Genomic DNA, 23076 nt, shown 5'->3' on the forward strand with positions numbered 1-23076 from the left:
GGCTACTTTTGATTAGTCATCTCTGGGAAATGCAAAACCAAATCCTACAGCAAATGAGGCATTAAAAAACATCCATACACTTCTCTTAAATGCACAGGCTGTAAGTGACATAGCAATTTTGTCGTCACCTGCAGAAAGTAGTTTGAGTCCAAGCAGGATTAGAAATACCTAGTTCATTTACCTCAAGGACTCTACAAAAATTTGCCAGGCAAGTTATTACTAATAAATCAATTTAGTTTCAAAATTATTTTCTGTATGTTTTCACTATGGCACAAATCCTAGTATGTTAGAAATCCTTCCAAGGTTCTGTCACTTCCTTCTATTATTTGAAACAGTTCTCACAAAGAATGTTCTTTTTTTTTTTTTTTGTAGAATAAATTTATTACATTTTCTGTCCCCAGCATAAATTTATTACATTTTCTGTCCCCAGCATAACCACAAACCTCTACCCCAATTATTTTTGTAATACATGAACATAACCCCAGAGATAGGAGAAAGACAGAAAGACATACAGCGACAGAAAGACAGAGACAGAAGAGTACAAAGAAAATTGGTGGTGGGGGTAGGGGAAGACAACCAAAAATTGTGTGTATTATCTTTAAATTATTTATAATGAACCAGCTGGTGCATAATTTGGTGTGTGACAACAGGCTGGGTTGAAGAGTTGAGCCAGCTGAATTCACTTAATTGGGCTTTTTGGCAATTACACTTAGTTGAACTTGCCCTTTTGACAGCCTTCCTGTGACAACACAAAATGTGCATTACACTCACTACTCGGTACTTAAGTAAACATGTGTTTATCACTTCTGCGAGTTGGTCACCATGCTCTGCTATTGAGAGTCTGACTGCTTTGAACAGTGAACTGAGAAGCAGTGTTCTTTCTGATATATAAAAAAAAAAAAAAAAATTTTTTTTTATATAGGTAATATGAAATCACATTGCCTCTTTCTGAGGGAATATGATATTTTTTACGCAAATAAGGTGCACACTCTACATTTTATTTTATTTTATTTTTGCCAACTGCACCCTCCCACGAGGTATTTTCTTAAGTGTGCTATGTCAATTTTTTTTTTTTTAAATGTCACTTTTAAAAAAATGGGCATAGTGAACTTTACGAAAATACCTCACAGGGGAGGGCACAGTTGGCAAAACAAATGTAGAACTTGCACTATTGGCATAAAAATACCATAATCCTTTAAGAAAATGTGCTTCTCAATAAAACTCATCCCAGAATCACGCCCAGTGTCCATTATTGACTGGGGGTGGAACTGCCTTACCAAAAACCCAGTGCCATCGTGTCGATTCCAACTCATAGAGACACTGTAGGACAGAGGGGAACTGTACCACAGGGTTTCCAAGGAGCAGGCTGGTGGATTCAAACTGCTGGCCTTTTCGTTAGCAGCCTGAGCACTAACCCACTGCACCACCAGGGCTCCTGAAAGTGCTATAGGTGTTAGTAAATGAAATGAGACAATGCCAAGTTATCGTACCTACAGGCACACCAAAACTCTTTCAGGGAGCTTTATGCATCAGATACCAAACCCAGGAGACACAAGCTGCAATCTGTAAGCAGGGTATATCAGGTTAGTCAAATACTATTAAGCTGAGATTACTATGAAGTAAGAGCTAAGTAGGCCAAAACCTGTGTCATACACTGGAGAAACTTATCAAAATAAGCAGGTGATGCAAAACTGTTGAATGTATACAGCAATTCCAATCCTGGCAGCATCGGAGCACATTAGTCACTGGTGAGGAGAATATGAACCCACTAAGAGCCTTTCCCCCCTGCTCCAGCTCTAAATATTTCATATAAAATAGGTCTGAAGTAAATGAACAGAATTATCTTCGCTTTCTATCCTATTTTCTTTTGGATATTAAAATTCAGGAAGACATATACTGAATGTGGGCAGCTACTAGTGTTATCTCAGTTTAGAGATCAAGCTGAATTTGGAAGGTAACTAAGGTAACAGAGGTAGTTAACGACCACTAACCAAAAACATTTTCTGGGTACTTTTTCCAGATTAAGCTGTAATTCCAAGTCTGAGGCTCCTTTAAACTGCAAATCCCCTGAGAGGCACACCATTATGTATTATGTATAACCTGTAGGGTAACTTCACTTTATCCTATATTTACTGGAAACTTGCAGGAGTTAGGCAAAAGAGATGAAGCCAGGAGGGTACACACTACAGGAAGAAAATGTCATTCAGAGAGGAAAAAATTGGGGAGAAAAGGGTGTAAAATTGGGAATTCTGGGGGTCATCATACCTCTTTCACAAACCAGACTCATGCTGCTTGGATACAGTGGGACAGGGAACAAAAGACAGGGGAAGGAGCTCTACTCAGGAAAGTGGTTGAAACAATCTTATTTTGTCACCTCAAAAAAGTGTTTTTTAAAGGTTTTTTTTTTGTGGATTCCTGTCAAGGCTCCTAGTCTGACCTAGGAAAGTCTGTCCCTGCCTTTCTTTTCTTTTAACTCAACTGACATAGCTCATCCTGACTAAATCCATCACCAACCAAAACCAGCCGTCATCCAGTAGCAATCCCCTGCGTTGCACTTCACAGGGTTTCCAGTGGCTGTGATCTTCTGAGGCGCCTCTGGGTGGATTCAAACAACCAACATTTTGGATAGTAGCTTTTTTTTTTTTTTTAATTGTACTTTAAATGTAAGTTTACAGAACAAACTAGCTTCTCATTAAACAATTAGTACACATATTGTTTTGTGACACTGGTTACCAACCCCATGACATGTCAGTGACCTTGGGTTCCCTATTACCAGCTTTCCTATTCCCTCCTGCCTTGTGGTGCTTGCCTCTGGGCCGGTGTGCCCCTTTAGTCTTTTTATTTTTTTTAATGGGCTTGTCTAATATTTGGCTGAAGGGGGAACCTCAGGAGTGACTTCATTACTGAGCTAAAACGGTGTACAGGGGCCACACTCTCAGGGTTTCTCCAGTCTCTATCAGACCAGCAAGTCTGATTTTTTGTTTGTTTTGAGTTAGAATTTTCTTCTATATTTTTCTCCAGCTCTGACTGGGACCTCCTATTGTGACACCTGTCAGAGCAGTCAGTGGTGGTAGCCAGGCACCATCTAGTTGTGCTGGACTCCGTCTGGTGGAGGTTGTAATACTTGTGGTCCATCAGTCATTTGGACTAATCTTTCCCTTGTGTCCTTGGTTTTCTTCATCCTCCCCTGAGTAACCTTTTGTGCCACCCATGGAGTCCACTGCCAGCCCCCTATTAATATCTTGACTCATCCTGTTCTCCGTTCATCAGAAGAAAGGAACTACTTTTGTTTTTTACTTGTTCACTTTTGTTCCTATTTTATTCCGCACCATACACAGATTGAAATCATTTGCATGTTTATTTATTATAGTATTATTATAGATAACATGGTGATTTTTAAAACACTAAAACAAAAATAGAAGGGACATTAGAAAAGCTGAATTCAAGCTGAATTGTAAGAGGTTTTATTGCTTTTATTTTATCCACTTTACTAGCAATGGAGAGAGAGTGTAGAGGACAAGTTAACTTTTAAAATGGAAAAGTATAATTAAACAATAAAATGTTACATTAGTAGGGCCAAGAGATTACCTTGATTCTAACAGCAGCTCCAGGTATTCGTAAGAGGCCTTCAGTTTCCAAACCTCCCTCTTCAATTCGAGAAATCAGCTGTGTATAAACAGAGGAACATTCTGATTTTGGTATTCATAACAGGTACAATTCCAAATTTAACATCTGTTTCACATATAAATAAAGGAAAACTGATTACAACGACATGCAAACTGGATTTTATGAGGTTTTGAATGCTATTGCAATATCACTATCCTTTAAACCAACAAGTCCCAAAACTTTAGTTATAATTTAGAAAAAAGTTAGGTCTTATTCTCCTTTATAACAGAAATGTGTATCTTCACACATCAGCTGTGGTACTCCAAACAAAGGGAGAAAGAAGACGTTCATTTTTTAAAAGCAACTAAAAACATCCATTTCTTCTGCTTTTCCAGAAACATGCATTCTGCAATCAAATAAATCTTACAAAATTCTAGTATTTACACATCTACATCTCATTTTTAGTTTGTTCAAAAAAAAAAAAGAATTATTTATGATATAAAGTCAAGAACTATTTGCAAATATTCATGTGTAAGTCTTAAGCTTTGGGTAGTAAAGAAAAAGCAATTCTTGTATAGGACTTCTAAATCATGTCCAATGTCTGACGAATACATATAGGCCTTGCTATGTCCAGAAGCCCACTAAGTTAACAATTAAGGATTTTTTTCTTTTCTTTTTTTTTTTTTTTTAAGGCAGAAACTCACAAGGAAAAGGCCAATGGAGACAATTTAATGACAAATTGTTGGAAGCAGGGAAGAAGATAAAATAGTGGTTACTTTCTTGACGGAATGGTCTTGAAATGGGAATATAAGTTCCCCTGGTAGTATACAAGGACTTTATAGGGGTGCTCTGCTATTTTAAGGGAAGCCATTTCCATATTCTCAATTTAAATATGAAGCATTTATTAGTATCATATAGGGTTTCCTTCCTCTTCACCCATCTTCCTTTCACAAGTCTTCTCCTAATTTTAAAAAGATAGACCTACCCTTCACTCAGTCCAAATCTTACTATAATACTCCCTGCAGGCCCTAGAGCATAAAATCTTCCAGAGCGCCAACAGAATGTAAATTTTTATTTTCTTTCAGGGAAGCTCCCTTTAATGATTAACTAAGGCTTTATAAACTACATAAAGCTTATTCTTTTCCCCTTGCTTATCTGTTAGGAGCAATGCACAGCTTATAAAAGAGGCTTTTTGACCTTCGTCTAGATGTATGGACATCAAATACATGGTATCATGTAGATACTGAAAAGCATGATAATTTTTCTTAAATGATCTCATTTCTATCCTTGGATTACTTCCAAAGAATGCAATGATCTGGAGGGACTCTGGTAAGACTAAAATAAAGAGTATTCTCAAAATTACCCCAGGGATTTATTATTACTAATAAAGGCAAACATCTTTGACCAGTCAAAGCAGTACATGACTTTTTTAAAATTCAACTGGAATATTTTTCAGGACCGTATTTTTCAAGTTACACTGGATAAAACACCTTGCAAAGAGTTTTACATGAGTTATTTTAGATTAAATAGGCATTACTCAATAAAGAATTTAAAATTTATCAAATTATACCTTGCAAAATGTATTCAATGTGCAGACAATTTATAAGATGCTATTTCATCTTATAAAATATTTAAAATGTTTCTCTCTCTTCTTAAAAAAATAAAATTATATGCTAGCTGCTGGAACAAATTAGTTTTCAGCAGTATGTGCTTTTAACTTTCATTAAATACACAGGAAAAATTGAATGTGATTTCTAAATAACTGAATGGGAGAAATTTCCAGGTTTATATTTGAGTCCTTTCTACCATTATTATTCTCCAAAGCTGAATCGTAGTCGTCAATGAGATATGTATAGAGGCTGAAGGAATGCCACTTGTTTTCTCATATTTTTCACTTAGAAAATAACATTTTTAACTACCCACATTACATTTCATTATCAAAATATAATACAATATAATAAGAAATATATAATACTAAATACTGTATAGTTTTTCTTATTGTTAAGATTTAGAAATGGAAAATAACTATATTGATCTATATGTTTTAGCTGAGCTGCTTTCAGTTAATTCATCTTACAAGATGCAGTCTTTAGTTTATTGGTACATGCAATCCTCGGGCTACGGATGTCCGACTTACGGACAACTTGTACTTGCACTTTAATCTTATGCAAATCTGTCCTGACTTTGATTGAACCAAACCCTAATCGTAAATCTTCATCACAATCACGTTCACTTACCACATGTGTAGTGTAGCTTTTAAATCACTGAAAAGGCTTCGAGACTTTTCTTGCATTAAGGTAAGGCTAAATAAGAACTGTACACACCTGTTCCGACTTACCCACAACTTCCACTTGAAGACACAGTGAGGAATAGATCTGGTTCTTAACCCAGGACTGTCTGTAATATTCACACCATTTCTCAGAATAAATATACTTACATGAACTGAAAAATTAAGTCAGACGGTTTGGATGTAAAGTATGTCTGATTTGGCTGACTAATTTGACATTAAGATTTACTAATTAGCTTAAAAGGCAGAATCTTTCCATAGATTTAAATTTAACAATATTTCTATTTTCCCAAACCTTTCTGATCTTTGTAATAGTTTGAACAATGTGCTTCTGAGCATAAATAAATAACAGATACAATTAATAGATGCTGCATAAGTTTTATTAATACCCTTTGCTTGTGTATTTCTCAAAAGTTGAGAAAGTGCTATCATCTTATTGGTAATGAATATTTTTGTAACTCAGTGGTTTCCAATTCTTTCATTGCACAAAACTGATGGACTTAATTGAGCTGTCAGCTGATAGGTTAAAAAAATATTTTTCATGCTAGATCATTGTAATGTTGGCTTATAATTCAGAGAGGATGCGAATATATACGAGTGTTATCTCAAAGTAAATTTCTATTTCCCTTTATTTCTCAGGGAAACAGAGTTGTTTGGTGATTACGCCAATAAAAATTAGAATGAGACATTGTTGAAACACGTGTCAACCTAGGAATAACGACATTCATTCATAGGTACAGTAACTAATATTTTTAAAGCCACATCATCTCGTTATGAGATGCACATATTTCCAACACAATTTTACCTCTTCCTTTCTTTTTTCTTTTATTAATTACCATCAAAGTTTGCATCTATTGGCCCATGTATAATTACAAAGTTACAAAGATAACTCAATCCAAAAGAAATATTATTCACACTTAAAAATATGTTTGTAAGAAATGTTTTAGAAATTAAAGTTTTGTTTAAAAAATTTTGTGACATAAAAGCATGATAAATGATCCTTAGAAAAACTAAAACTTGAATATGTAGTATGTTAGTACAAAATTCTATGCAGGAAAAGGAATGAAATATAAGTTCAAGGAAAGAAAAAAAAATGATGTAAAATTTCCCACTGATAAAGAAGAGCTACTTTGTACTTTACAAGGCTGATGCTGAGTATCAAATTGCTGTGGTATATATATTCTATTGGATACATTTAAAAGAACGATATAAGAGTTTCATTCCAAAATGTCAGTATTTATATTATGCCAGAAATTATATCTTTTGCATCTATTTAAACTTGTTATAATTTCAAGTGTCAAATTAAAAATGTATAACTGGGTATATATATTATAAAAATCCATTTCTCCCAAAAATTTGAAGACCACTGACTCAGTGGATGCAAGAAGGCCGAAAACTAAAGCCAGCAGTAAGGAAGTCAGAAGCAGCCTGATTTACAACAGAGAGTAGCCAAAAAGTAAGTACACTTATTCCTCACTTAACGACTATCTCATTATCTGACATTTCACATCTACGACAATAGTAAAAAAAAATCTACTATCCTACTATTTTATGCATTAATGATGTACATCTAGCAGTAACAAATGCTGAGGTGGGAGGCGAGAGTATTACTCACTGTGATGGTTAAGGTTATGTGTCAACTTGGCTGGGCCATAATTTTCAGTTGTCAGTTACATAATGACGTAATCTGGCAGTTGTGTAATGATGTAGTCATCTTCCACTTTGTGATCTGATGTGGTCATCTTCTATTTTCACATAATGCCAATTCTCATATAACGACTTGCTCTTTGGAACCTAACCATGTCGATAAGTGGGGAGTGGGTGTATTTCTATATTTTAAAGACAGAGAAGCTACAACTAAGAAATGTTATGAAATTACCCAATATTTAAAGCCAATAACCCTTGACAAGAGGTATTCAGGGCTCCTCAATAGGGCCATAGGCATCAAGGTGATAATTAAAGATACTGCAAAGGTACAAACTTAGGAGTTTACAAAATACGGTTCACAAAGTCAGTCAACAATAACTTCAAGATGACTAACTTCAGCGACTCCAATGATACAAATTCCATTCACAGAAAAACATACAGGAATTTCAATGGGGATGATTTCACAAGGCCATTGATTAAACAAAATTGAGTTTTATGAGGAAAGACCAAGGATACACAAGATTATTTTCATTCACTTAGCACTGTTTGTTCAGTGTCTATGAGTTTGTTTACAACAGCAATGAAACAAACTTTAGGCAGACATAAAGCCAATGATCATGAAGATGGCACAAGACTAGGCAACATTTTCTTCTGTTATACTTAAGGTCCGCATGAATCAGAGCCAACTTGATGGCAACTAACAACAACAAGGCCAGGGCCTACTGAGGGTGAGAGGATTAGTTCTTTTGGAAAATTAATTCCAGGAATTGATTTTTAATTAGCCCTGGAAGTAAGCAGTGGAATCAACTGAGGTTGTTATCCATTACTTCAATCTAGTGGGTAACCAGAGTCTCCAGAATACTGGAAAGTTCAACAATTTAAAGGAACTAGCTAAATAAACAAATAAGCAAACAATTCCAAGACAAAATAACAAAGAGAGGTTTTCTAGGCCTGGGTGGAATCCTCAGCCTGGTCAAGAGGTACCACTGACTCATGGGGACCTAAGCTTGCCCTTTATGGGATGATCACTGCTGTGTATAGTAACTCACAAATTTTATCTACATTAAAAGAAGTTGAATACATGGCACATATTTGTTGCATCTCTGTTAGTTCTAGCTACTGTTGATAATTATCCACACAGGGAAGTGTTCTATGTCAGTGGCTAGCAGAGGAAGATGAGTACGATAAGTTGTGCCGAACAAAGCTCATTAGGAGAAATAATGAGATACAGCATTGAGTGTACAATGGTGGGCATGAGGAATAAAAGAACCAGACGTCAGTAGTAGACAGTAAGTGACTGGTTTGGGAAGGGGATAAATATCTGCCAAGAGCTTTAGTATTGGATGAGTTTGCTAATAAGCCAATCAACTCCAAGGTTCCCATGTTCATGCTTGCTGTGCCTGGAAATTTCAGAAGCTGTGATACGCTAACCAAAGGGTCGGCAGTTCGAATCCACCAGGTGTTCCTTGGAAACTCTATGGGGCAGTTCTACTCTGTCCTACAGGGTCGCTATGAGTCGGAATTGACTCCACAGCACTGAGTTCAGAGTTTACTGAGTGATATGTCTGAGTTATTGAAAAGAATCTTTAGCTTGGGTAGTCTACAACTGATTTGATTCTAGAAGCCATGAGGAGAAGGAAGCTGACTTGTTTTCCTCACAGTGCACTGACTGGCTATTAACAAATACAATCTGTGTTTCAAATAATGATGGCTCAGAGGTTGGAATGAAATGTTTATATTGCCATGGATAATCCCCTTATGAATAATTGAGTGTTGACTACACAAGTGACTCGATAGTTTAGCAATCATTTTCTAATTCTACTTTTATGGTTTCTTTACCTACTTTGGAAGTAAAAAAAAAAAAATTAGGCACTGGTAAATTAAATTGGACATCCTCACTGTAAATAGGAAAGCTTGGGAAATACATACAGGCATAAAATATTCATGAGGATTCAAATTCCTAGAAATTTATAAGCAGTTCCCTCTACTACGTATTGTAGAATCGAAATCTCATTTATACAAAGCGAGCTAATATAAGACAGGAAAATGATTCCAGGTAATCACAGTTACAGTAATAACACTGAAAGCATCACCATGAAATAAAAATTATGAGCCCTTGAAACAAATTTGTTTCCTGAATAGAAAATCAAAGTACAAAATAAAAGAGCATATCAACTGGAAAACTGTATTATAATAATATGAATGCCAGAAAAGACAAAAAAACAAACTATTAGCTAAAGCATGTTTCTTCCAAGTTCACTCACTCAGGTCTACTTACTTTTTGAAAGATCAAGGGTATTCGAGTTCCCGGCACTTTCTTCTGGTCTTGTTCTAGCAATACTGTCAATGGAACACCAAACAGGCCAGAATCTGCAAGAAGAAAATAAAATTTCTTCACTTCCCTCAATCTATAAAATACAAACAAGAATTTTTAAGGCATAAGATTTCTTACATTGTCATTTAATCAGACTCTTTATTGAGCATCTACTAAGTGAATGACACTGTCCTAGCCATTAGGCATACAAAGCCCAACAGGATGACTCTGGCCCTACCTTACAGAGCAGTCTAGCAATAAAAGACAACCGTACAACCCAGTGTAAAAAAATCACTGAAATAATTAGAAAAGTGCAAACTGTTATACCAGAGAAATGGAAGGCTGTGGGAGTAAGAAAAATATGTAAATAATTTACTAAATGTAATCAGATTAAAAGTTCTGGCTTAAAGCAAATATCTCTCATCTCTTCTACACTGAATTAACATCTAAAATTCTACAGTACAGCAAAATATATAAATAAAATATCTGCTTTTAGAAAAATCAGCCAATATTATGATCTTGTTCTACAAATGTTTCTTTTTACAAAGTATAGAAGACAATTGGTATTCTTGAATTTGAATCTGTAGTGTTATATATTTGTGATTAACTCCAGAAGCAATGAGAGGTAATAACTTATGATTTTTCTAAATTGAAATCATAATCCTTGAGTCTCGTGCAAGCATAGTTTCTACCCAGCACCCCTACCCCATCCCTACTACTGGGCACAGAGTTAACACAGAAGTGATAATGATCGTTTCCTTCACGACAAACATCATCAGGGTAGATATAAGTCACTTTCAATCCTGGAAAAGGAAATTACCTTGTGGTATGAGGACAGGTATTAGAAATCATGACAATCATGATGTCATTCAAAATAACGTCAGTAACCCAGGAAATAAGAAAAGATATAATCCTCAAGAATGTCAAGGGTCTAGTTTATAAGATAAATATACTGGGTAAGACACACAGATATATATATATATATATATAAAGATGGAAAAATCTATTAACAGTGATACGCTTAATAAGAATGACAATATTTCTCTCTCTGCTAGGATGCAATACTAAAAAATCACATTAAAAACCCTCTCTAAGCCACTTTAAAAGATTCAAGCAATGACTCATGGCTATTTAAATTATTTTTCTATTTTACATTTGGAGAAGGCTTTGTCAAAGGCTTCTAAAAAGGCATCTGAAAAACAATAAATAAAAAGGCATCTGAAGTCGTCATTATCCATAACGGACTTTTGGAAAATCATAATCACTGTTTGACTCATAAATTCACCATCCCAAGTCTCAGGGTAAAATGCTCAAAGGAACTGAGCACAGAAAGAGACCCTCTGGGGCTCAGCATGGAACAGAAGACCTGAAGGGAAGGTATACCTCAGCCCTACAAAGAAATTACCTCTAAAACATAAATCGGGCGAATGCTTATCTTTGCTAAGGTTACCATAGCAACTCAATAATCCTCTTTCTTGGTTTCTCTTTAGGAGATACCTTTAAGGTTAAACAAGAGGACAGGGATTCCTAAACAGTACAGCTTTGTCAACAGAGAATATCTGAATTTCAGGCCAATAAAGTCTAGGAAAAACAAAAACTGAGGTAGTGTTTGTTCTTTTGTCATATTAATAAAGATGAATTCTGTTTATATAGTGGGTAAAGCAAGCTGCTTATAAAAGGAAAACTATACAAATGCATGACAAGTATAACTTGGTGGCATTGTGCACCACAATGGCATATTCTTAAGAGGGTGAAGAATGTTTTTGCAAAAAAGTTAAAAGCTGAACATAAATGAACAAAGGGAAAGTCTACTGACTACCCATTAGATGAATTTCCTTTCAGATGAATAAGAAAAAGTAATTATTCAGGATAACATCTGAAAGTCATTTTTCAAGATCTAGTATTGTAAATAAATAAGTAGATGCACCAAATATATCTTTTTAAATATATGCTTTTTCAAGGAGAAAGCACAAGAGCTAAGACGCCTGGACTCAGAATTTTCTTCCAGAGGAATTAAGTTATTTGATTATCCTTTTCTTTCCTATAGTCTAGGGGACAGTGACTTTTATCCAGTTATATAATTTTTGGAGGTAATGTTTTAGAATCTGAGATTTAGATGTATTCAATGGTTGGGGTTTTTTTTTTTTTTTGTAGGTGTTTTTATCTTCCAAAAATACTGATATAAGCCGAGTCTATCCTTTCTACTTTAGAAGTCAATCTGGTTTTCATTTCAAGATTACCTTTTGTTTTGATTTTCACAGCTTTTTCTTGTTTCAATTCCACACCCAATACATCATAGAGGGCAGTCAGCTCAATTAGAGCTAAATAGCCAACTTTCTTCATGTCCTGGGGTGCTAGATCACCAATCCGTGTGGTGCCCGTTTTGTCTTTTGGCAATCTGAAATTCTAAGATAAACATCATTAATACGGTGAAGGTTTACAGTATCTAACCCTCCCTTTTGTAATAAAAGAAGAAAAAAATGTAACTATAGAAAGAAGCTATACTCAAAACAAGTGGCAAAGAAAGCCACTGCAGAATTTCTCTAGTCAGAACTAAGAACAATTCTGTCACACTGAGGAGCCTCAAACTTGTGGGAAGTTTAAGAGTTGATACCCAAAGTTGAATAGTGAATGGAACCAGACTTTGTACTAGGAGTACTAATACTGGTAGCTCAGAGGACAAAAGAAACAATAAGCTCAAAGGAGAAAAAGAACCCTAGTTAACTGACCTTCAAAAATCAAGAAAGACTAGTAATCAAGTACAAACCATGAGGAAGAGGGGAAGGACAAAAAAGAGAGAGATAAAGTAGAAGAAAGGGAAGAAGAAAAAGAATAGTAGCCATGAATGAGCACTTAGAAGGGGCCAGGTATACTTTACACACATAAACAAACAAAAAACCAAACTCATTGCCATTGAGTTGTTTCCGACTCATAGAAACCCTATAGGACAGAACAGAACTGCCCCATAGGGTTTTCAAGGCTGTAATCTTTACGGAAGGGGGATTTGAACCTCCATCCTTTCAGTTAGCAGCTGAGCACTTAACCACAGCACCACCAGGGCTCCTGGCTACATACATTATGTACCTTTTAAATGTTTTGGAAATCCAAATGAGACAGGTGCAGAAAGGCTGATTAGGAAGGGGAGGGGGCTAACAGCATGGACTTTCAAGCCAGAAGGAACCCTTACTAATCATTGAGCTGCTTGCTAGTTGTATGACTTCATGCAATTTTTTAACCTTTCCTTCTGTAAAATGGGATGATAACGATGACATCACATAATTCAGAAAGCTGTTGTGAAGTTAAGTGCCCAGCACTTGCCAAGCACTTTCATGTGGCTGCAATTATTATTACTTTTACCACTGAATAGATAAACTGAGATTTGGAGAGGGTACCAGGACCACAGGCAAATAAGTGTCAGCACCAGGGAAGAATCCAGAATTTACTTTTTTAGCACCTCCCATCCAGTCATTATCTCCCCTTGTTATACCACAAATTCATACCTTTGTGTTACCTGTATAAAGAGACCCTTTCCTCTTCCAAGACTTGTCTGTAATTCTATGGGTGAGAGAGGATTCCAGAAAGAGAGCCAAAAAGACAAGTTTTGGACATATTCTAATCTTTTAATCTACAGCCTAGATAAAATTTAATGAACTCACTCTTCACCTCCACTTACCAATGGGCCCTTATGTCAATGACAGGGCAAAAGACAGAAAGGGGTATAATTAAAACATAAGAACTATTTTTTTCTTAGTAAGGAACTCAGTTCTCTGCTTCCTCTGTTCTTGCATCTCCCATCTCATCCAAATGAACACACACAAATATGGAGATGGGAAGATAGTAAAAAACAAAACAAAACAAAAACCTATACCTTCTATACCAACTCTGTACCACTGAAAAGCTTCAGTGACATAGTTCACAAACAAAATAGTCTATTTTGAACTTTCCATGTTACCGTGTTACTTCAAGTTGCAATAGTGAAGGATTCTATGTGGAAAATATGAAACAACACAGGAAGCATCAAAAGAAGATGGAAGGAATACACAGAATCATTATACCAAAAAGAATTAGTCAACATTCAACCATTTCAAAAGGTAGCATATGCTCAGGAATCGATGGTACTGAAGAAAAAAGTCCAAGCTGCACTGAGGGTATTGGTGAAAAACAACGTTCCAGGAATTGACAGAGCATCAATTGAGATGTTTCAACAAACAGATGCAGCATTGGCAGCGCTCACTTGTCTATGCCAAGAAATATGGAAGACAGCTTCCTGGCCAACTGACTGGAAGAGATCCATATTTATGTCTATTCCCAAGAAAGGTGATCCAACCGAATGTGGAAATTATAGAACAATACCATTAATATCACACACAAGCAAAATTTTGCTGAAGACCATTCAAAAGTGTCTGCAGCAGTATATCCACAGGGAACTGCCAGAAATTCAGGCTGGATTCAGAAGAGGATGTGGAACCAGAGACATCACTGCTGATGTCAGATGGATCCTGGCTGAAAGCAGAGAATACCAGAAGGATGTCTACCTGTGACTATGCATTCGACTGTGTGGATCATAGCAAATTATGGACAATATTGCAAAGAATGGGAATTCCAGAGCACTTAATTGTGCTCATGAGAAACCTGTACACAGATCAAGAGGCAGTTGTTCGGACAGAACAAGGGGATACTGAGTGGTTCAAAGTCAGGAATGGTATGCATCAGGGTTGTATCCTTTCACCACACCTATTCAATCTGTATGCTCAGCAAATAATCTGAGACACTGGACTACATGAAGAAAAACGGGGCATAAGGATTGGAAGAAGACTCACTAACAACCTACGTTATACAGATGACACAACTTTGCTAGCTGAAAGTGAAGAGGACTTGAAGCACTTACTAATGAAGATCAAAGACCACAGCCTTCAGTATGTATTACACCTCAATATAAAGAAAACAAAAATCCTCACAACTGGACCAATGAGCAACATCACGATAAATGGAGAAAAGATTGAAGTTGTCAAGGATTTTATTTTACTTGGATCCACAATCAACAGCCATGGAAGCAGCAGTCAAGAAATCAAAAGACACATTACACTGGGTAAATCTGTTGCAAAGGACCTCTTTGAAGTGTTGAAAAGCAAAGATGTCACCTTGAAGACTAAGGTGTGCCTGACCCAAGCCATGGTATTTTCAATCGCATCGTATGCATGTGAATGCTAGACAATGAATAAGTAAGACTGAAAAAGAATTGATGCCTTTGAATTATGGTGTTGGTGAAGAATATTGAATATACCATGGATTGCCAAAGAACAAACAAATCTCTCTTGGAAGAAGTACAACCAGAAAGCTCCTTAGAAGCAAGAATGCGTTTTACATACTTTGGACATGTTGTCAGGAGGGAACAGTCCCTAGAGAAGGACATCATGCTTGGTAAAGTACAGGGTCAGCAGAAAAGAGGAGGACCCTCAAGACTGACACAGTAGCTGTAACAATGGGCTCAAGCATAATGATTATTAGGATGGCACAGGACTGGGCAGTGTTTTGTTCTGTTGTGCACGGGGTCGCTATGAGTTGCAACCGACTCGACAGCACCTAACAACAGCAACGTTACCATTATTTTCTGCCCATGAACTATGGCTTAGTTACTGGTCTTGTATCCTAGCACAAAGAGAATGCAATATACCTTTTTTTAAAAAAAAAAAAAGTTGCCGGGTGTTTTTGTTGTTTACCTTTCTCGAATATCATCCTCTTTTTACATTAACTATAATAAGCCACAAGAGGCTACAAGCTAAAAGCATGAATTTTCCTAACATTTAATATAAATAACAGTCATATTGAGTTTACCCAAGGCCAAACCCATTGCCACTGATTCGATTATGACTCATAGGGACATTATCGGACTGAACAGAACTGCCCATAAGCTTTCCAAGGCTATAATCTTTACGGAAGCCGATTGCCACGTTTTCTCCCACTGAGCAGCTGATGGGTTCCAACTGCCAGCCTTTTGGTTAGCAGCCAAGCTTTTAACTACTGCACCACCAGGGCTCCTACTGAATTTCTAGACTACTAAAACTATGATCGTTCTCTGAGAGCTTGATAAAAATCAAGCTATCATGACATACCGTATTTTACAGAAATAACGCGCCTTCTGTGTTTGTTTGCCTGTCCTGTTCCCCTGGGAGGTCTTTTAATAAGCATGCCATGCTAATTTTTTTTATAGGAACATGTGAACAGGACTGGCATGGCAGCTTGGGAGGGCACCTTTTTGAGGGGAGGATGCAGTCAGCAAACAAGTGCAGAAGGCACACGTTATCTGCATAAAAATGTGGTTTCCTCATTTCATTTAATGCCCAAAGATGTTCAAATGATCCCTTTTTTCTCTTTGCTTAACTATTTTGCACCTAATCATAAACACTTCATGGACTAAATATTAGTGCAAGAGACATGTCCTAGAGCCGCAGAACTCAAATTGTGGTCCAGGGACCCAGGAGGAGGAGTACTCAAGTCTCATAGGTCTAAACTATTTAATAGTATGACATTATTTGTCCTTTTGACGGTCATTCTCTCATGAGTGTACAGTGGAGTTTTCCAAAGGTACATGAATGCAGGTGCAGTTATGAGTATACTGTCTAGTAAAACTAGACATTAGGAAGTTGCTAAAACATAAAACCATAGCTCCTTTCTCAATAATTTCTTTGTTTTAGAAAATAGTTATTTGCTATTAAAACTTTATTTATGTTAGCTGTATTGTTATTTTACATGGATTAATAAATACTTTTGTTTCTCAAATTTAATTTTAAATATAGTAAATACTGATAGGTATAACCAACATAAAAGATTTTTGAGGTCCTCAATAATTTTTTAAGAGCGTGAAGGATTTCTGAGACCAAAATGTTTGAGAGTTCCCGCTGTAGAGAAATCCCTAAAACCTACAACTTTTGTTACCTGAACTGCTAATTCCTTTTAAGCAAACTCAGTTTCAATAGAGAAGCTTCAAGTTCACTACAGGAGAAAGGGATCTGTCTTAATTCTTAGTAATACATTTTTTTCCCCCTATAAGAACATTAAATAAAACAGCAATAGAGAAAATTGATGATGTAGCCTAAGTAAATTTCCAGCATAGGCATTAATGGCCTCTGTGGTACAGAGAAGCCCTGGGGCACAATGGTTAAAAGCTATGGTTGCTAAACAAAAGATTGGCAGTTCAAATCCACCAGCTGCTTCTTGGAAACCCTATGGGGACAGTTCTACTGTGTCTTATAGGATCACTGTGAGTCAGAATCCACTCCACAGCAACAGGCTTTTTATTTATTACTATTATTTTTATGGCACAGTGCAGAGGGTTTGAGAATGTGCAGTCAGGCTACTGGTAGCAAATCCTGTCTCTGTCACTTACTACTTCTGTAATGTTTTCAAATTATATCACCTTCTGTGCCTCAGCCTTTTCATCTCTAAAATGGGAATAATAACAATAGCTATCTTTTAAGGGTATGGTGAAGATCAAATGGCACATAGTAAGCACGCAAAAAGTATTTTAAGTATTATTGTTAAGTTTTTTCACAGACCTTTTTTTTTTTTAAATAATTTCAAGATTTCAGTGAGACAAGTCACTCTGATTCCTGCACGATGAAAAATCACGCTGCCATTATTCATGGTATTCCTTTTCTTCTAAATATTATGGGAAGGTAAGAAAAAACAGTAAGGATCATACTTATTTTTGATAAATAGTGTCTTATTAGAATCTCCAAAAGTCCCAAAGGGGTAAGAATAATCATACTCCAGATAGGGAAACTGAGGCTCAGTAGAGTTATGAGGCTTAAACACGGCCATGTCACCAGTGATGTAATAAGAGTGCAAATTCAGGTTCTCTAAATCCTAAATTCAGTAACCATTTTGTTCTAATGCATTTTTTCCTAGTGCATCACAACAGGCAGAGAAGAATCTGGGTTGGCAGGAGTCTGTCTGGAACTGTGAGCCTCTCAAGGAAAGAAGCCATGTCTTAGTCCCTCTGTAATCCTGTTGTACTGCAGGCCTGGCACACTACGGCTGCTCTGTCATGGTCTGGTCAACAAATGATGACACATACTTCATGGAATGTATCCACAGAATCAAACTCAGTTGGGGGGTGGGGACACTGTCTTGATGTTCCCCTCATTACCTGTGATTTCTATTGAGATTTACGTTTAAAATCATACAACACTCGTCTCATCTTTCTCATGCGTGGTCCCATGGCTTTGTTTGAAGCCGTGTCTGAAAATGGCTTTGTTTTCTGAATGGTTGAACAGTATTTATCAACCATTTTTTTAAATTAGTTTTAAATGTTTTATTAAAATAAGTTTATTTTGGTCTAATAAAGCAAACATGTAACATAATTATTTTAAGTGTTACTCAAGGGAAATGTTTAGAGAAACCTGAAATATTAGTTCAAACATCTGATTTACCTAGCATTGCATTCCTGAGCTTTACTTATTTATTTAAATATTGTCCTTAATGAAAGGAGTTTGTTCTTTATCCCAATGTTTAATTCATAGCAGTAGGTTTAAATATTTATGAGGTTTCCTGTCATTTTTATTTAGTTAATAGACTGGATAGTTCAGTTTGCTAGCTAAGAGAAGGCAGTGCAATTCCAGCAAAAAAGCTCTTTACCTTTTGAAAAATTGATTAAAAAAAAAAAAAAGAGTGAAATGAAAATTTAAAAAAATAAATAAATAAGGTCATTAGTTCTTATGTGTTACCATAAATCATTCAGGTAGCTCTCTCTGATGGCACCCCTCTTTTTTAAGCCCTGCAATGTAAAAGGGGCCCCTTAGGTACTTGATCAGTAATGATGAACTGGACTTTTGTTTACTGATCAAATCATTCTAGCTTTAAACTGAAAAGCAAGACAATCTACTCATAACTGGCCAACTTCTACAGGTTACTTCTTCATATCATCTACTAGGAAAGTCATTTCTTACCTAAGATTTTCCATATATAACTTCATTATACTATCTCATTCACTGTCATTTCCACAGGATGAATACTTTTCCAGACAACCAAGGCTTTAGAAACCTTCCAAATTTTCTGTTTTTTTTAAGAAAGCAATAACCATAATTTAAACTTTTCTTAACAATTCGGGATCATAATCCTAAACAACTATTTTTACACTATATAAAATACAAGTTTGCATCTTCCTTAGATTTTCTGTCTCCTCACTCAATCCTGAACCAGTCTTTCCTCAACTGTCCTTCTGCTTATTTGCCCTCTGGTATGCAATGGCCCTGCTACCAGGCAACCAAGGTTATTATAAAATACAAATTTAAATGAATTAAACATAACTTAAGAGGCCAAAAACTCTGAATAAAGACCTAAGAATTAAAATATAGGCATGCATCTAGGATATGGACTTTATCACAGCTACATTTCAAGGCTATTATAACTTCCTGAATAAAGCTTTAATGAAGGAGTATTATTAAGTTTCTATTGCATATGATGGACCCAGAAAACTAGAATCTTATTTATATGACATCTCAAGCTATCCTGAACAAGTTGTCAGTAGCTCTAATACAAAAACAAAACTCGCCGTTGAGACAATTCCGACTTGTAGTGACCCTATGGAAATGCTGGTGGCGTAGTGGTTAAGTGCTATGGCTGCTAATCAAGAGGTCAGCAGTTCAGATCTTTCAGGCACTCCTTGGAAACTCTATGGGGCAGTTCTAGTCTGTTCTATAGGGTCACTATGAGTCAGAATCAACTCGACGGCAGTGGGTTAGTGACCCTGTAGGACAGAGTAGAATTGCCCCATAGAGATTCCAGGGAGCGCCTGGAGGATTCGAACTGCTGACCTTTTGGTTAGCATCTGTAGCACTTAACCGCTATGCCACCAGAGTTCAGCTCTAATACAAAGACACTTATATTCACACCTAAATCAAGTGCACATATACCTTTAGGGCACATTAAGTAGAGTCAACATGAACTTCAGGAAAAAGCTCAGGCTTTGACAGCTGCCACTGAAGCCAGGCTCAGCAGGCCATGTAGTCTCCTTATCTGAATAGTAAAGGTAAAAATATCTACCTAGCAGAGATTATTTAATAAATAAGTGACATATCCACAAAGTATATTTTCTGAGATATAGTGAGTACACAGTAACTAGTAGTTAATTTTTCAAACTAAAGCACATAAAAAATTATAAAAACCAGTCTCCAAGTTTAAGAAGAGAAATTTGAATCCACTGTGAGACACTATCGAGAATTAAAAAGGCTTCCCAATGCTGTAAAAAAAAAAAAAAAGGAAGTGAATATGAAATGAACAATGAATTCCATAAAGGCTCCTGCTTATTTACAGAAGTAGGGGAACATGGAGTAGAACTGGAACTTTAGGCCTTATTTGCTTAGACACCTGCCTCAGAGTGCTGAGTATAAATTTTCATGTCTTCAACTAGGCTAAGGGCTTGGTAAAAAGCTTGTAATATGTCCCCGGCTTTGAAAAGATAGATGAATAAATGGTTGTATAGATGAACAGATGCGGATGTGCATAAATAAATACATGGATTAATAGTAATCAACAAAAGCACGGGGTCCAATAGTTTTAAAGGTGATTTCACGTATTTTACCTAACGTAAGTTTACAGTCTCAAAAGACTTAATAGGAAAGTTAGACATTAAGCCAAATATGGAACAACAGAGGCATGGAAATGGGGGGGGCGGGGTGTTTCACTTTAGGCTTGGAGGGCAACGTGCACAAAACCAGGAAGGTGGGCAAGCACAAATTCATTTGTTACACAGAGAGGAAGTATTTTTCAAGCCTCCCAAGTGGAGATTAATTTATATTTCATTCAATTGTTTTAATCAACAACATAGAAGCCAATAATGTCTTTATTTTGTTTAATCAGACACGACTATACTTTAAAAGCTTTCCATCTGTTGAGATGATGACTTAGTGTCACTTTTAAAAATTCTTTTGCTAAGGATTGTCTGGGTACAGGTATCATCTCTTTAGGCCAAATGATGCATGCTTCTTTTCTTTTCTCACAAAGTATATTTATATAAAAATATATTTTTTAAAGTTTATGTTAAAAATATAAAATAAAGCCTGGAAACAACCCAGGTGTCCACCATTAGGGGAGAGGTTGAATGCACACCTTCACGATGAAATGCAACGTATCTATTTTTAAAAAGTGAGAAATATTTCTATATACTTTTATGGAGTGTTAAGTCAAAAATATTAAGATAGAGAAAGGTATATATAGTGGGCTATTATCTAGGAAGAGAAGGGTAACTTAAAAAAAAAAAAAGTTTACCTGTAAAGGGAAGGAAAGGATATGGTCATAGCTCAAGGATAGCAACTAGACTTTTAAAACAATGTATTTTTTTTTATTTGGCTTTTCAGACATGTAAATATTATACATGCTTATTAAACTTCAAAAAAGCAATCCCTATAAACTGAAAATAAAATTAACCCAACCAGGTATGTACTTGGTAGTTTAACCACACAGACAGTCAGTTTGTGGCTTAACCCCATAGGTTCCAGCAACCAAAAAGAGTAATTTTGCTGTGCATTACTTTTGGGACACACTCATTAATTATTCTGGGAATGCTGTGCATTGTGAAGGATAAAGAAAAGAACTTATTATGGGATATTCTAATCATATCATCCACTTTCCTGAGAACCAGGAGTCTTAGCATAGAAGAAAGAGATACAGACGTACTTCTGCCCTCTGAAGAGGCTTGAAAGCAATGACCAACTCAAAGAAATGAGTAGTCCTAATGTCCTGATTGTAGTCACGAAATTGTATTCTTATGAAAAGAACTAGAACTTCCTACAAAAATGGGCAAGTCTAGGTCTGGAGCAGAAAATAGCCAAGATAATCCTGGGAAATTTTGTCTAGGGTCATGTCAAATATGTCTAAATTCATGAGTTAATATAATGTTTTTATAAAAACAAACAAACATGAATTGGTTATTGATGAAGGATGCTAAGGATCCAAAAAAATTCTGGAAACTGGCAAATAAAAGGAAAGAAATAAACATATATATTTTCTTTTCTTACATGAACTGTGCCATTACAACATAAATGAAGGAAAGTTTTTCTTAAAAGAAGTATTCCAGATAATAAATGAAAAAGAGAAAAAATGGAATATCATCATTTTGCAACAATTAATAAATTAATGGATGAGCACTGATCAACAATAGTGGCTAATATTACAAAAAGAGAAAGACCACCAGATATTATGTCTCCTGATAGAAGATGACACTATCCCATTTGAAGTAATCTTGACAAAAAAAGAAAAAAAATTGAACCTGAATCTGATATAACCTATAGAGTCAACCTAGAAACAGAAAAGGCATGTTAAATTACACCACAAGAATAGAATCATCCAGAGCAGGAAGATTCTCTGCAATTTAACAACCTGGTTTCTTCAACAACATGGCAAGGGAAGGAAGAAGAGATGGATGGATGCAGAAGGCAGGGCAGGAAAGAAAGAAGAGAAGGAGAAAAAGGAGGAATGAGGAGGGAAATTACAGATTAAAAGAGACTTAAAAGACATATGAACTAATTACAGTGCATGGGCCTTATTTTAATCCTGATTTAAGTAAACTGAACCAAAAAAAATCATAGAATTTGTGATAAATTTGAAATGCAAACACTGATGAATATTTGACATTAAGAATTATTAGTATTTTTAAGGTATGCAAAAATGTTTTTTTAAAAAAAACCTTTATTATAAATACATACTGAGATATTTATGGCTGACGAAATATAATTCAGAGATGTACCTCAAAACAACACAGGATGGGGAAGTGGATGGGGGATTGAGAGGCCAGGTTTGGCCACAGGTTAGTGAATATTGGGGCTCGGTGATGAGTATTTGAGGGTTCGTGATATTATCTAACTTTTGCATGTTTGAAATTTGGCATTACAAATAACTGAATTTTGGGTTCTTTGTTTTAAGAGCATGACATTCAGCAGCAATAAGACCACTCAATACCCAGAGCTTGGTTTCTAAATACAATTTGCCACTGAAAGGAACAAGGGCTCCTAGCAGAAAGACACTTACAGGTCTGAGGGGAAAGAATATAAAGTGGGCCAGGGACATCTTTTGCTAGAAAGCAAAGAAGTAAAAGAAAGGGTCTTTTAACATGTGGCACGCCAAAATGGCATAGAAATCAGCTTAAAGGGGCTCCCCACTGGTCAAATTTGGGTAAATTTGATTTAAAAAAAAAAGATAATAATGATTTATAAAACACTGCATG

General features: G+C 35.9%; 1 protein-coding gene across 4 annotated transcripts in view; it reads right to left on the reverse strand.

Annotated features, from left to right (window-relative positions):
* Positions 1 to 23076, reverse strand: part of ARHGAP18 (Rho GTPase activating protein 18) — a 156526-nt gene that overhangs the window by 31680 nt on the left and 101770 nt on the right. For all 4 annotated transcript variants that reach the window (XM_049900518.1, XM_049900536.1, XM_049900527.1 and 1 more), the window contains exons 6-8: positions 12095 to 12260; positions 9819 to 9910; positions 3589 to 3666 (exon numbers count right to left, since the gene is read on the reverse strand). In XM_049900518.1, the coding sequence (XP_049756475.1) occupies positions 3589 to 3666; positions 9819 to 9910; positions 12095 to 12260 (336 nt within the window). The remainder of the gene's footprint in view (positions 1 to 3588; positions 3667 to 9818; positions 9911 to 12094; positions 12261 to 23076) is intronic.

The sequence above is a fragment of the Elephas maximus genome, chromosome 1, assembly GCF_024166365.1.
Source record: "Elephas maximus indicus isolate mEleMax1 chromosome 1, mEleMax1 primary haplotype, whole genome shotgun sequence".
NCBI classification, from domain to species: Eukaryota; Metazoa; Chordata; class Mammalia; order Proboscidea; family Elephantidae; genus Elephas; species Elephas maximus.